This window comes from Eschrichtius robustus, chromosome 12 (genome assembly GCF_028021215.1).
Source record: "Eschrichtius robustus isolate mEscRob2 chromosome 12, mEscRob2.pri, whole genome shotgun sequence".
Taxonomy (NCBI): domain Eukaryota; kingdom Metazoa; phylum Chordata; class Mammalia; order Artiodactyla; family Eschrichtiidae; genus Eschrichtius; species Eschrichtius robustus.
The window spans coordinates 9,165,137-9,180,190 of NC_090835.1; the positions used below are offsets into that span (position 1 = coordinate 9,165,137).

General features: G+C 40.9%; 1 protein-coding gene across 2 annotated transcripts in view; it reads right to left on the reverse strand.

Annotated features, from left to right (window-relative positions):
* GRM7 (glutamate metabotropic receptor 7) overlaps nt 1-15,054 on the reverse strand; it is a 796,163-nt gene that overhangs the window by 119,310 nt on the left and 661,799 nt on the right. For both annotated transcript variants that reach the window (XM_068557650.1, XM_068557651.1), the window contains exon 8: nt 917-1,852. In XM_068557650.1, the coding sequence (XP_068413751.1) occupies nt 917-1,852 (936 nt within the window). The remainder of the gene's footprint in view (nt 1-916; nt 1,853-15,054) is intronic.

Sequence of the window (15,054 nt, forward strand, 5' to 3'; positions counted from 1 at the left end):
AGCTACACATATATCAGTTGCATTAAGATTCAACATATTAGGACTGCCTAGCTTACAGACTCATAAAAAACATAAAACTCTATATATGGGGAGGGGGAGGTCATGTACACTGAACGTATCTACGATCAACATTTTAGAGCCCACTAATTTTGAAAACTTTGAACTTTTGCAGCCAGATGACACTTCCCCTGTGACATACTGGCCCTCCCACTGCTGGAGACTTGAGTCTCTGGTATCTCTCTGCCTCATTTGAGGCAATTACTGTACATCTAGCTGTAGGGAGCCTATAGACTGGAATGACAACCAAAGGTCTCCTATATCCACCCATTTAGAGATACATGTAGATACAGACATATGATGTATAGTTCACACACATGATCCAATCCACAGTGAGTGCCTACACAGCCACTAGGAAGAGAGCTGGTGATGACCACCCTTATCCTGGGAAATAATGGGCTGTGGCCCTCCTCTCTTATCCCAAGGAAATACATATGAAAGAAGAGGGAGTGGGTAATGAATGAATAGGAAGGTTTAATTTAGACAGATTGGATTATGCTATACTGGATAATCTCTTGCTACATTGCATCACTCTCTAATCAGTTGACTTGAAAAGGCTACACCTCTGGTTGGTTTCCAGTGGAATGAATGTATTGGGTTGGCCAAAAAGTTCATTCGGGTTTTCGGTACAATGTCACAGAAACACCCGGACGAACTTTTTGGCCAACCCAATAGCACAGCTCAAGGCAGGTTTTGCACTTCTGTAGCATTGATGCCTATTAATTCAGGATTTGTCTAGTCTTGGGAATACCATTCTGCATTTTTAAAACCTCTTGCTCTATACAATCGATTTGGCTTCAATATTTTCAAAAAGGAACACATTTTTGAAACGCATGGTGCGGTGTGCATTTTCACTTACCTTTTCCGCCGACTGAGCGGTGCCAAAAAAAATGGGAATGAAGGCAAGCCAGACTATACACGTCGTGTACATGGTGAATCCAATGGGCTTGGCTTCATTAAAATTCTCTGGGACACCCCGAGTCTTGATGGCATACACAGTACATGTGACCATGAGAAGAATGCTATATCCCAAGGAGCAGATAATCTGGAGATCCGTAATGTCACATTTGAGAACTCCCCGGGCCTGCTCAGGGTTCATTGTCTTGTGTTCATCATAGTCTATGATGATGTTGGGTGGGTCAACACCAAACCAAATGAAGACACCTAGAAGCTGAACTGATATTAAACTAGAAGTGATCGCCAGCTGTGATGTTGGGCTTATGAGTCTGGGAGCTGTCACTGATTTCTTGCCCTGTTCGAATATGCGATAAATCCGATTGGTTTTTGTCAAAAGGGCTGCATAACTGATGCACATACCCAAGCCCAAGAAAACTCTCCGGAAAGAACACACTGCCACATCAGGTTTGGCTATCATCAGGAAAGTGATGATGTAGCAAAGAAAGATGCCCGTCAACAGAACATAGCTCAGTTCCCGCCCAGATGCCCGGACGATGGGAGTGTCATTGTAGCGGATGAAAGTGGCCATGACAAATATAGTGGCGATGATCCCCAACATGGCGAGGAAGACAGGGATGACGGCCCAGGGGGAGTGCCACTCCAGTTTGATGATGGGGATCTCCTGGCAGCCGGTTCGGTTTTCATTGGGTCGCTGGTCGTAGGGGCAATGCTGGCATGTCATCTCATCAAACTGGTACTGGTAGCCATCACAAGGCTCACAGGTCCAGCAGCAAGGAGTTCCCTTCTGTGTCTTCTTTCTTTGCCCAGGCTTGCATGGCAGTGTACACACTGACGGGGGGATCTCCCGGAGTCCTTTACCCCACTGCATGTCCTCTATCTGCAACAAGAAATAAGAAGGTGCAACAGGTAGGTTAGTTAAGAGGAAAGAAAAAGAACAATAACAATAAACAGTAATGAGAGCAACATGTGAGACTTGACGAGGTAAAGCAACTAACCCCCAGCTGTAGGAGCTACAACCAAGATTCACCCCCACACCGTTCCACTGTAGCACCTTCAGTCTTCAGCACTGTAGAGTGTGCCAAACACGCCGGATTGTAAGAATTCCCTGTGGTAGCTATCGGAAATACAGATTCCCTGTTCCCACCCTAGACCCCCCAAATAAGAATATCCTGAAAAGGAGCCTTTGGATCTTTATTTTCAACAAGTACTCAGAGGATTCTTAGGATTAGATAAAGTCAGAGACTACTGACGTGCTCTCTACTGCCGTCTCCTGGGTAATAAGTGCAAATGTCCCAAATTAAGTTAAAAATCTTAAGTAACGTGAAAAGCTGTATTCATTTCCCTTATTAGATGCTTTTGTTTTTTTTAATTGTTTTTAAATTATTTTGGATGACATTGCAGTGCTAACCACGTTTTCTAAAATTCTGTAGGCATCACTGCCATTTTCATTGAGAAATTTTGAAGCAAATGAACCTATTTATCACAGAGGAGTGATAAGATTCATTATTGAAGGTTTTAATTGTAGTTAACGAAGCATTTGATAAGAAAGTAATATGGTCTGGAAACCTTTCAAGATTAGCCATGTACCTATTTGGAGATGAAACTTAAACTAAAACACTATATCCTAGAGAAGGATGAACGTGTGCTTGCTTAATTAGAATATTGGCTTTCTGGAGGGGAATTCATAATTAACAGTCTTCTGAGAAATAATGGCATTGGAAATGAAGAACTTTATTACTGGGCTGATATCTCATCTTTTCCAGCACAGCATCTATTCTTCTTTTTTTCCTGGTATCAGTTCCTCACATTTTTTTTTTTTTTTTTTTTTTTTTTTCTATGTGCTTTCTGTGAGATGGGATTTACACGGAAACTCCAGGGGCAGCAAGCAAGACCCAGGCTGGGCCAATTAGGATATTGCGTCGTTCTCAAGCTTGAGTACACATTAGAATCACTTGGAGGGTTTTTTTTTTACAACCCAGCATGCTGAACCCCACTCTCAGATTTTCTGATTCACTGGGACTAGGATGGGACCCGAGAGAATATATTTCTAACAAAATCACAGATGGTGTTGCTGGAGATTCTCTAGCCAGCACACTTTGTCAACCACTGATACATTCCAACCTCCTAGCCCCAGAGACTGGGTCAGGGATGGGGTCATTACAGAATGGCACAGCATTTAACTTCACGGCTTTTACAGAGATTACGTAGGATAAAAATCTTTGTTTCTGTTGGACTTGCAGTTTCCAGGATGTAAGGATGCTGGTGCTCATGGCTATAAAGAGAAAGTCATTTCTCAGAGGAAGAAGCCAATACAAAGGAAAGCAGAGTAGAGAATTGAAGAGAAAGATTACTGATAAGCCTGTTTAAGCTCCTGGATACGGCTCTGCCTGAAGCAGGTTTTCCCTATATTGTGTCATTATGTGACTCAGTAAACTCTGCTATGCTGAAATACTTTGAATTGCATTTCTCTTACTTGTAACCAAGGGTCCTGAAAAATATACCTCCTAAAGGAATAATTTTAGTATCTATGTGTTGCAAAAGATGTACTTAAAAAATACACAAATACATTCCAATGAAAAAATTTGGCTGATATTCCCCATATCTAGTTAATCAAATTTTTAAGATATGTGAACAAAAATATAGGTTAGAGAGATACTGGAAAGTCTTAACTATTTTTATTGATTGATTGATTGATTGATTTGGCTGCACTGGGTCTTCGTTGCTGTGCGCAGGCTTTCTCTATGTTCGGGGAGCGGGGGCTGCTCTTTGTTGGGGTGTGAGGCTTCTCATTGTGGTGGCTTCTCTTGTTGCAGAACACGGGCTCTAGGTGTGCGGGCTTCAGTAGTTGTGGCACACGGGCTCAGTAGCTGTGGCTCACAGGCTTAGTTGCTCTGCGGCATGTGGGATATTCCCAGACCATGGATCAGAACCCGTGTCCCCTGAATTGGCAGGTGGATTCTTAACCACTGCACCACGAGGGAAGTCCCTGAGCCTTTTCAAAATGCATACTTTTAAGAGATAAGGGGGGGAACTAATTTATTGCTCAGTGGAATTTGAATGCTCTGTTAAAACAGGATGCAGTGTATATAGAAAGGTGTGATACTTCCATCAAAACTTGAATGAGAACTACATTCAACATCTGAATCAAATGTAGTTAATTCTGGGGGAAAGAACAGCTCAAGGATTAAACTTTATAAAATATTATAACCTTCTAGTGATTGAATTTAAACTTTAATCAGAGACCCAAGTGTCTTTGGAGGACTCCTATGAACTCATTTGCCTGAGCACAAAGCCCAAGTCAGCACTAATAAATCTAACTAGATATAAAACATAATCATTTCTTTCTCAACATCATCATTTTTGAGCCAGTAGGTCATTGTCAGCCATCCCAAAGTCATAAAATTAAGGAAATAATTTGTAATGAGAGAAAAAGACATGCATTAACTTTATAAACGTCCAATTCCAAGAAGTTGGAACCTAAAAAATTGCTATTATTAATACAAATGTTTCAAAATATCAAAGTAAAAGGCCCTACTCATGGTTAGTAAGAAAGACTAACAAAAAAACCTTAGAAATAAATATCATTAGCGAAACTTGAGATTGCCTGATTCCAACACGAGTGGGAACTAATATGCCATATGATTAAACTTAAGCTATGGAATAGATGTAGGGCTCATACAAATATAAAAACAAATTATCATTATATGTAATATTTCATAGCCAATTTCAAATGTTGCCAGCTTGCAATCCCCCCTCACCACAAATAAAATGGTCAGCAATGCTGAACAGCTTTTTTTCTCAACTTAACCAAATGTATACAACAGCTATAACCACAAACATTACACTGGCTACTTAATTTGTTTTCAATTTTCATTTAAAGTAGATCTCAACTCAATTTAATTGTATATATTAAAGCAACAAAGTTGCTTCTTGCTCCAAATGAACAGAAGTCTAATTTACTTGCTTTGCCAACAAAAATCATTATTGAAAATGCAATTTATGTACCATAAAGGTACCAACTAACCTTTAAGAGCTCCAGTAAGTGAGAATTTTGTTAAAGTGACACATATGATTTGTGTATATCTTTACCTAGCCACACAAATTTAGTGCCTTGTTTCATAAGAAGAAACAGCTGCAAATGCCCAGGGGCACCTATTTAAAAGAGGATAATAATTTAGGGTTTTGAAATATTAACTGTAATGTCAATTGACTTTGCCAAAAGGCTAGAAGGAATGCAAATTTCAAGTTTGTTCTAAACTCTGCAACAAAACTGTGTTTTATTTAGTTAGCTCGAAAGCCAAAGTTAAATTGCAGAAAAATGTAAAAAATTAATAAATAGAAATCTCAATTAAAGAGTGTCAGGAGAAGGGGGAGATCTCACGCCCTGTGCCCATAGCTGAACCCAACAGGAAGAAGACTCCTCCTCTTCCTTGGCAAGGACTCGGCCAGTGAAAAGCCATGAACCTTTTACTATTGCCCTCCAACTTCCTTTTCCCCTCTGTAAGAGTGTTCTCCTTTCCTTGCTGTGAGGGGTCTTGCGTGTGGCTTGCCACCGTTTCAGACCCCGAATTGCAATTCTCTTGCTGATCTCAAATAAACCCATCTTTGCTGGAGCAATATATGTCAGTCTATTTATTTCAGGTCAACAAAGATTAGGAAAAAGGCTAGGATGTTTACCATCGTCTTCTTTAGAAGATATAGTTCTAAATTCCCTGATAAGAATGCATTTTCTTCCTGGACATCCCAAGTTTATGGTTACTGGATACTGGATCAGCTCAGTAGCTGGCTCATGGCAAAGGACTGCTGAGATCTCAGCTCTTGGCAAGAGAATACACCTGTAAAGCTAGTATCATCAATTAACACCACACATGGTGCATAGATTTTATCGATAAGTGAATCAATTGTTTAAAAAAGAGAAAATTAGGTAATTCTGGCCAATGAAAGCAAAAATAAGCCTTTTGTGGAGTCCTAGGAAAGCGTTCTTCACTCTTTAAAGTAGAGACACAAAGAAGAGATATGCTGTCTTCAGCCTTTGATGTGTGCAAATGTGATATATGGAGCTGCAGCAGCCATTGTGCCACCATGAAGAGACAAGCTGAAGGAACAAAGCTGATATGCTGAGGATAGTAAAACAACAACAAAAACAGAATTTGTATCTTTGATGTTATCAAAGTAACTTTCACATTCCTATAAACAAGCTTCACTCGAACAGAAATGCAGTACATCTAGTCAGCCAATCTCCAAAGGCTAAGTCAACTCAGGGGCTTCTCACCCCAAAAAGGGTTGACTATGTGGGCCCAGCCCATCAGATAATTTTTATATGTCTTTTCCTTGTTCTTTATTCTTTATCCTATAAGAGCTTTCCGCTTTCCACCCCATTTTGCAGTTCTCTGAAAGAAGACTGTCCACAAAGTGTTAAATAAAATGTGTCTGTACTGCCTAAATTGTCTTCTTTAATCATTTTTTTTAAACAGTGGCATCATTTTGTCAACCAAATGAACCAACACTGGTACCACCCTACCCTGAACTGCGAACATGAAACAGTAAACTTCCCTTGGTTAACCAATACCTCATGGGTAGCCCACTACTTGCAGTCAAACATTCTAATACACTCTTTCTTATTTCTGCAGCTGGTACGTGAAGGCCTGAGACTGTTGGACAGTTAGCCAATAATTCAAGTTCTTGCGTGGGTAGCAGAGAGTTCCAGGAGGAAAGGAAACTTGTGAATCACACGTGATCGGATACACTTGTCTTTGTCTCCTGAAAGCACTCAGAAAAGAGGGTGGTAAACACCCGGACTCAAAAAATCAGCTGTGACTCCACTGCTTCTGGCTCAGACACAGAGAATGAAAAAGTACCTGTCAGCTGAAGTTCTTCAGCACATGTATTTGGCAAAGAAAAACTGGGGTCTGGCTCTAGCAGAGAAAGCTATTCCACCGGGGATGCGCAAACCTTATAATCACTGGAATTTTAAAATAAAACCCAATGAGTTGCTGTCTTACTGCCAAATGCAGGAATCAAACTGAGAGGATTTTTATAAACACTGTTCAGTGCATCCATTTTTATCTAGAAGACATTTTCTCCCTGAAGGAAAACTGTGTCACTGCAGGGATATTTTCTCCAGTGAAGTTCCATTTGCATTTTCTAGCATACGCTCTGTAGAGCAAGCTGGCTGGTGTTTTTTGTTGCATAATTCTTTGCAACAGCATTATTTTTACTTATTAAAACCTTAATAGAATGAGCTAAGTTAACAAGAGCTTTCTTATTAAACACCATTTGTTCATTACAATATATGTGTCCTGGCTAATTTATGAAAAAATCTTTTCAGGAAAAATGCACAAGAATGTGGAATTTCTAATACTAGAAAAGAACCAGGTTTAGGTTCCGGTGGGGAGTGGGTAAGGTAGAATGGCTTTACAAGGAATTTTGTAGTATCTCAATGTCTTTTTTTTTTCTTTTTTAAGCCTCAGCCCCGATTGTTAAATTTTAGGCAGCAGGACTGGACTGTAAAACAGAATTTCGGGACTGCTATAAACACACTTAATTCAAATTCTACTTATTCAAAATTTGGAATTATTTGTACAGTTCATCGTGTTTAATATACTCTAGGAAGAAAGTGCCATACGCTTTCTTCATTAAAGTGTATATAAAAGATTGTACATAAAAGAGTACATAAGTGACTAGTTTTAACTACGGTAGTCCCTGGGCACCCATGGAGGGATTTAGAGCTTCATCTCACTGTAAAGCACTTCAAGGTCCAAGATGTGGGCAGCTCTGTACTGCTACTAAGGCCTTTTTTAAAAAAAATTTTTACTGAACTATAGTTACAACGTTGTGTTAATTTCTTCTGCACAGCAAAGCAACTCAGCTATATGTGTGTATATATATATATTCTTTTTCGTATTCTTTTCCATTATGGTTTGTCACAGGATATTGAATATAATTCCCTGTGCTGTACAGTAGGACCTTGTTGTTTATCCACTCTGTATATAAGAGTTTGCCTCTGCTAACCCCAAACTCCCATTTCTTCCCTGCCCTCCCCCCCACCCCTTGGCAATCAGAAGTCTGTTCTCCATGTGACTCTGTTTCTGTTTTATGGATATGTTCATTTGTGTCAAATGTTAGATTCCACACGTAAATGATTTCATATGGTATATGTCTTTCTCTTTCTGACTTAATTCGCTTAGTTAATTCGCTTAGTATGATCATCTCTAAGTCCATCCATGTTGCTGCAAATGGCATTATTTCATTATTTTTGATGCCTGAGTAATATTTCATTGGAGATATATATATGTATATTTATATATATGTATGCATTGAATACACACACACATACACACACACACCCCATCTTCTTTAGCCATTCCTTTGTTCATGGACATTTAGGTTGTTTCCATGCCTTGGCTATTGTGAATAGTGCTGCTATGAACACAGGGGTGCATGTATCTTTTCCAATTATAGTTTTGTCTGGGTATATGCCCAGGAGTGGGATTGCTGGATTATATGGTAGCTCTATTTTTAGTTTTTTGAGGAACCTCCATACTGTTTTGCACGGCAGCTACACCAATTTACATTCCCACCAACAGTGCAGGAGGGTTCCCTTTTCTCCACACCCTCTCCAGCATTTGTTATTTGTACACTTTTTAATGATGGCCATTCTGACAGGTGTGAGGTGGAACCTCATTGTAGCTTTGATTTGCATTTCTCTAATAATTAGCAATATTGAGCATCTTTTCATGTGCCTATTGGCCATCTGTATGTCTGCTCTGAATTAAGACCTTTTTTTGAATTATGCCAGTGGCTCCCAAACTTGACTGCACATTTCAATCACTTGGGGATCTTCTAAAAATTCCAAATAGGCAGCAGGGTGTTTGAAAACTCCTCAGGTCATATGTAGACAAGTATGGGAAAGAATGAACTAAACTCTCTGAAGGGCTGGAACTTAGGAGAAAATATTTGCTTTGTTTAGAGAACCTATTGATTGCAGGCTTCTATTCTTGACCTTAGGATGCACTAGCTCTCATTAAAAGTCCGAGAAGGTCACCTAAAATGCTCAGTTATACTTTTATGGTTTAATGGGCAAGTATGGCGCTGTAGTGGAATTACAAATTTTCACAGTTCAGGAAGGTCTCTGGACTTATATTTCATAATGTCATTGGCTAAACAACTTAAAATGCCTAGAAAGGCTCAGCCCATAAAGCAAACAACTGATGTGAGAGTAAAATAATGCTTCTCCTCAAAACAAAGTCTAAAGGAACACAAAATAAATTACACGTCCATGCAAATACATATTGAATTATACATCAAGAATAGACTTCATTAGTAGTTCTGCCAAAATGATCTGCATTTACTATTTCTTTTTTTTTGTTTTTGTTTATTTATTTATTTTTGGCTGCGTTGGGTCTTTGTTGCTGTGCGTGGGCTTTCTCTAGTTGCGGCGAGCGGGGCTACTCTTTGTTGAGGTGCACAGGCTTCTCATTGCGGTGGCTTCTCTTGTTGCGGAGCACAGGCTCTAGGCGCACGGGCTTCAGTAGCTGTGGCACGTGGGTTCAGTAGTTGTGGCTCACGGGCTCTAGAGCACAGGCTCAGTAGTTGTGGCACATGGGCTTAGTTGCTCCGAGGCATGTGGGATCTTCCTGGACCAGGGCTTGAACCCATGTCCCCTGCATTGGCAGGCGGATTCTTAACCACTGCGCCACCAGGGAAGCCCTGCATTTACTATTTCAATGCTTGTGTTTCCCTTAAGTACAAGGGGAAAGGCGGGTGCTATTTATTAAATTTGCATAATTAAAAGCTCCCAGACTGATTGAACAGTTTGTCCCCAAAGTAATTCTACATTTCTTTCTTTATCACACCTTTCTATACCTTTAACTAAAAAAGGGTTATCTTAACTTGGCTTCAGAACTTCCTTTTATTTATTTTTTATTTTATTTTTTCCAGAAGAATCAGGACAGCCTTCTGGGGAACCTTCAATTTTTCACAATGTTGATGCTTTTTCAAAATTACCATATACTCAGTTGGCCAAACAATACATATCTGCTAACACTAGTTAGCTATCTCTTTCAGAAACAAAACTGCCAGGAGAGGAGCCATCTCCTTATAATGTACATGTTAACTACAAATCATCTCTTATTTAGTCCCCCCCCGGGGACACAGTTCCCTAAATGATGCTTACCAATCAAACATTAGGTATTTAATCTTGCTTGAATTATTAAAAACATTTGAAAGTAGTTTTTTAAAGCACGGATTTAAGAATAATTTATAATGTAAACATATTCACATGGATGCCTCAAAAATACCTCAAATAAACTTGTTCAGAACTGAATTCATGATCTGCACCAGGAATTGGCAAACTATGGCCCCAGTGCGCCAAATCCTGCCCACCACCTGATTTCATAAATAAAGTTTTACTGGAACATCACCACACTGTTCATTTACATATTGCCTCTAGCCGATTTTAGGCTACATTGGTAGAACTGAGTAGTTGTGAATGCATGGCCCGCAAAACCTAACCTATTTACTATCTGGCCCTTTACAGAAAACATCGGCTGACTCAGAGGCAATGACAAAAGAAGGACAAAGCCCTAGCGCATGGCAGCTTTATCAATCCATAAACCAGAAGCTGTGTCATCTTTGACATCTTCCTTTCCTTTGGTCCCCACCCTCTCTCACCCCACATCTAAGTGACCAACAACTTGTGTTGGGTTTCTCTCTTGCAATCACTTACATTAGTTATTTTATCCAACAAACTATATATTAAGTAAGGTTACTGGGTGCTGGATCCCGTTTTAATCGTCGGGAGCAAAAGAGACAAAAACGAACGCCTTCGAGAAATGAATCCTCTTTTCTCACCTGTTATCCCACCTCGTCTGCAAAAGCTTTCTATGGGGGTTTCTTCACCTCTCTTTCCTGCGGGCCTTTTCCTAATCCCATCCTCTGCACCAGAGCCAGGAGGATTCTTTAGCATGGAGCTCTGATCACGTCCCCTTTTTTGCTTAATTCTTCAGTGACTTCTCCTTGCTCTTCCGCCTCCTAGCTGGGCATCGTCTCAAAGGGACACACGCCAGGTGGCTTCACTCTCCTGGCTCTCTGAGTCCCATGAAGCACCCTGCCCCACAGTGGCTTCTGTGCTGTAACAAGCTGTTCGATACTTCTTCCGCTCACCAGACTCTTCTTGCTCAGGATGCCCCACCCTCCCTGGGTCGGTTCCTCCTTTTATAACCTCTCAAGGATCCCTCCTCAAAGAACTGAACACCATTTGTAATTATGCAGATATGTGACTCATGAAAATCTGTCTCCCAACTCCTCTGTAAACCCAGTGAGTTCAGAGCTTCCATCCACTTTATTCAAGGCTGGAAACCCAGAATCTGAGAGGGGAGTCGAGAGCACTGGCAGGTGACAGAGGTGAGAGAAAAGACTGACCCCTACTGCAGAAGTGACCGTCCCCCAGCCAGAACTGGAGTTTAACTGCAAGTGGGGTTGATGAAAGGATCCATGAGGACTTACGTGAGTCTCATCTATTTGTTGGTCATTTAATACACATCTAAAGAATGGAAGTTTATATGTGAAATGTCCTTGGCATTTTGAGAGAAGAAAGGGAATTAAATCTGGAGCACTAAGTTGCTAGGTAGTGGAAACGTGAACATAACTAACACACCATGGAGAGCAAGAAAAACAAGTCTGCAGCCAAGGACAGAACTGGATTTCATTAGGTCCCTGACTGTTCTCTGCACATTCTCCTCCGGTAAACTTAGCTACAGCTCAAAATAGAAAAGAACACGAGCTAGGAAGTCAGCCTTTCCGGGGTTCAAAGACTGGCTTCGTCACCTCCAGACAGTATGACCCAAGGCGAGTCAACCATGTGGAGCGTGCCACCCTAGCTTATTTGTTATGAATGAGATGTGTTTGTGACAAATGAGACAGCATGTGTAAGGTGTGTGCCTGAGACATCGTAACTGCCTAATTATTAATTTTTACTGGAATATTTTATGGCTTCAGTGATCAACTTAAGTTTAATTAATCCAGGCAAAAACTTAAAGATGGCTATTGTCAGGCCTCCCCTCTCTCTTGAGCTCTGATTCTTCCAGCCACATATTATCAGCAACTAATGCTGTAGTGGCATTTCAGACTCTACATATCTGAAACTAGAAGTACCGCCTTCCTTCCCGTTTTCTAGATCTCTCCACCCACCCTCCAACCTGTCCTGGTATACCAGAGGAGTTAATAACATGAGCCTTGGACTCAGGCAGACATGGGTTCAAATCCTAGCAGAGTGACACCGGCCAAGCCATTTTTTTGTTTGTTTTTTAATTTTTATTGGAGTTGCTTTACAATTTTGCGTTAGTTTCTACTCTACGGCAAAGTGAATCATCCATACGTATACATATATCCCCTCTTTTTTGGATTTCCTTCCCATTTAGGTCACCACAGAGCACTGAGTAGAGTTCCTGGTGCTATACAGTAGATTCTCACTAGTTATCTATTGTGTACATAGTTATCGATAGTGTATATACGTCAATCCCCATCTTCCAATTCGTCCCATCCTCCCCTTTTCCCCTTGGTATCCAGGCATTTGTTCTCTACGTTTGTGTCTCTATTTCTGCTTTGTAAATAATAACGTCTATACCAATTTTTTCAGATTCCACATATATGCATTAATATATGATATTTGTTTTTCTCTTTCTGACTTACTTCACTCTGTAGGACAGTCTCTAGGTCCATCCACATCTCTACAAATGACCCAATTTTGTTCCTTTTTATGCATGAGTAATATTCCATTGTATATATGTACCACATCTTCTTTATCCATCCTTTTGTTGATGGACATTTAGGTTGTTTCCATGTCCTGGCTATTGTAAATAGGGCTGCAATGAACTTCGGGGTGCATGTGTCTTCTTGAATTATGGTTTTCTCTGGGTATATGCCAGTAGTGGGATGGCTGGGTCACATGGTAGCCAAGTCATTTAAGCTCTCTGAACCTTATTATTATTTTTTTCAATTGTGAAATGCACATAGCAATGATTACCTCCTAGAATTGAAACCGAGCAGGACCCTGTGGGGCTTCTGGGCACAAAAGCCTTTCTGTGTCCCCTTCCCTGAGTTCCAAAGGGCAGGTTCAAACAGTTGCTAATCAGGGAAGGGGTGGGGGGGACACGCAGAGACCAGGGAGGAACAGCCAAGAAACAATGGTGCAGCCTTGGGGCAGGGTCCTGGTCCCCCTTCAAGGGACACACATAACAATATCTTTGAGCTCCTCTGCAGAACTAAAATCCCCACCAAATGGAAGATGTTAACGACTTGATGAAGCACTCTTCATATCAGACAAGGTCACCGTTTGCCCCATCATCACCTGATGCCAGATGGCCCTGCGTGCACCCTGATCCTTATCAACAACCCCACCCCTTGACTATAATACCCCCTCACAAACCCACCCCCCGTTAGGACACACAGTTTTGAGGGCATTAGCCCACTGTGTCCCCCTTTGCCTGGCAAAACGATGAAGCTATTCTTTTCTACTTCACCCAAAACTCTGTCTCCAAGAATTAATTCGGTGTCGGGGTACAGAGGCCAGATTTGGCTTCAGAATTACTGAGAAAATGAATGTATGCACGTAGTCTGGCCCATAGTAAAAGCTTAATGAGTTATATCTGCTGCAATTATTATTAGTGACTGTACTGTCATCTTTGACGCCTCCTCCACCTTGCTGCCCTCAAAAAATAGCAAAGTTTGTTCCAATCTTTTTCATAAACCTCTTTCCTCTTTGTCCCCAAACACTGCTCTATTAAAGTTATCATTATCCTGTCCTCTCAATTACTCTCTTTGCTGTCAGTCTTCCCTGTCGGTTCTTATTCCTCTACTCTGTTTTATTTCTCTTCATTGTTAAGTTACTATCCGAAATTATACATTCGGTGTTTACTTCTGTGTTCATCTCCCTCCATGTGAAGAGATCACATTTATGTTGTTTCCTAATGTCCACCCTATGCCTAGAAGATCGGCTCACAGATGCTATTTGTCATGAAATTGCCAGGGCGGCTTTTTGGAAGGCGAGTGTGGTTCTACTGCACCCTGGATAAAGTTCACTGCCCACCTGAGACAGCGCAGAGCCTCACTTTAGCATTTAAGTCACTGCAAAGTGAACCCCTGATCCTCCCCTCCAGCCTCATCCACCTCCAGCCCCACCCATACCCATCTTTCTTCTAGCAAAGGGTACTGCTTGCGCTTCCCTTCAATACCGTATGGTTCCCTATTTGCATTATTTCGTTTATACTCATCCTTTTAGCTGTCATGCTTTCCCCCTAATTCTGCAACCATTCAAATAACCCAAATCTTCTCTGAAGCCTCCAAGCTGGAAATGCCCTCTCCCTCTGTTGACATCTCTTAGCATTTTATCTGTACTAGTCTCCTGCCTCTTCTGCTTCCACTGGGAACACTGGGGCTATTATGTATTTGTTTAAATCCCCAACAGAGCCTAAAAGATGGAATGAAACTTGGACAAATTCTATTCCAAGAAAAGACATAAAGGGATACATCCTTAGGAGGAAATGCCTTCTTTTAGTGCCCTTGAATGCTCCTTATTCTTCCTTTTTCTTTGAGCCTCCCAACTCTGACTTGCTTAAATATGACAAACTATACAAGCAAGAACAACAGAAGTCCTCATATCACTGCTACTAAATCTTCTTTTCTAATCCGCGCAGCCATTCATCTTAGGTTTTCACGCTCCAGACAACTTGCAAATTGCTTTTCACCCACTCACCTGGGGTGAGTCGTGCTCTCTGCCAGGTAAGTGGGGAAGAATGCTGATCAGTTAGTTTACCCTCTGAGACAAGAAGAGCTTTTCATTTTCTTTCTGTTTTCTTTTCCCTCCTTTCTATTTTTCTATTCTCAGCCTCTGAATCTCCTGCTTCCCTTTGCTGAACTAGAGGATAGAAATTGTTTTTATACAGATTATTTAGCATCATTACCCCACATTTCATTCTGAATACGAGCCCTGCAACATAATCTTTCGAACACAGAAAACCACACGGTTCCATATCACGATGTCAGGGGAGCCACAGTGCATATTAGTTTATTAAAGACCCT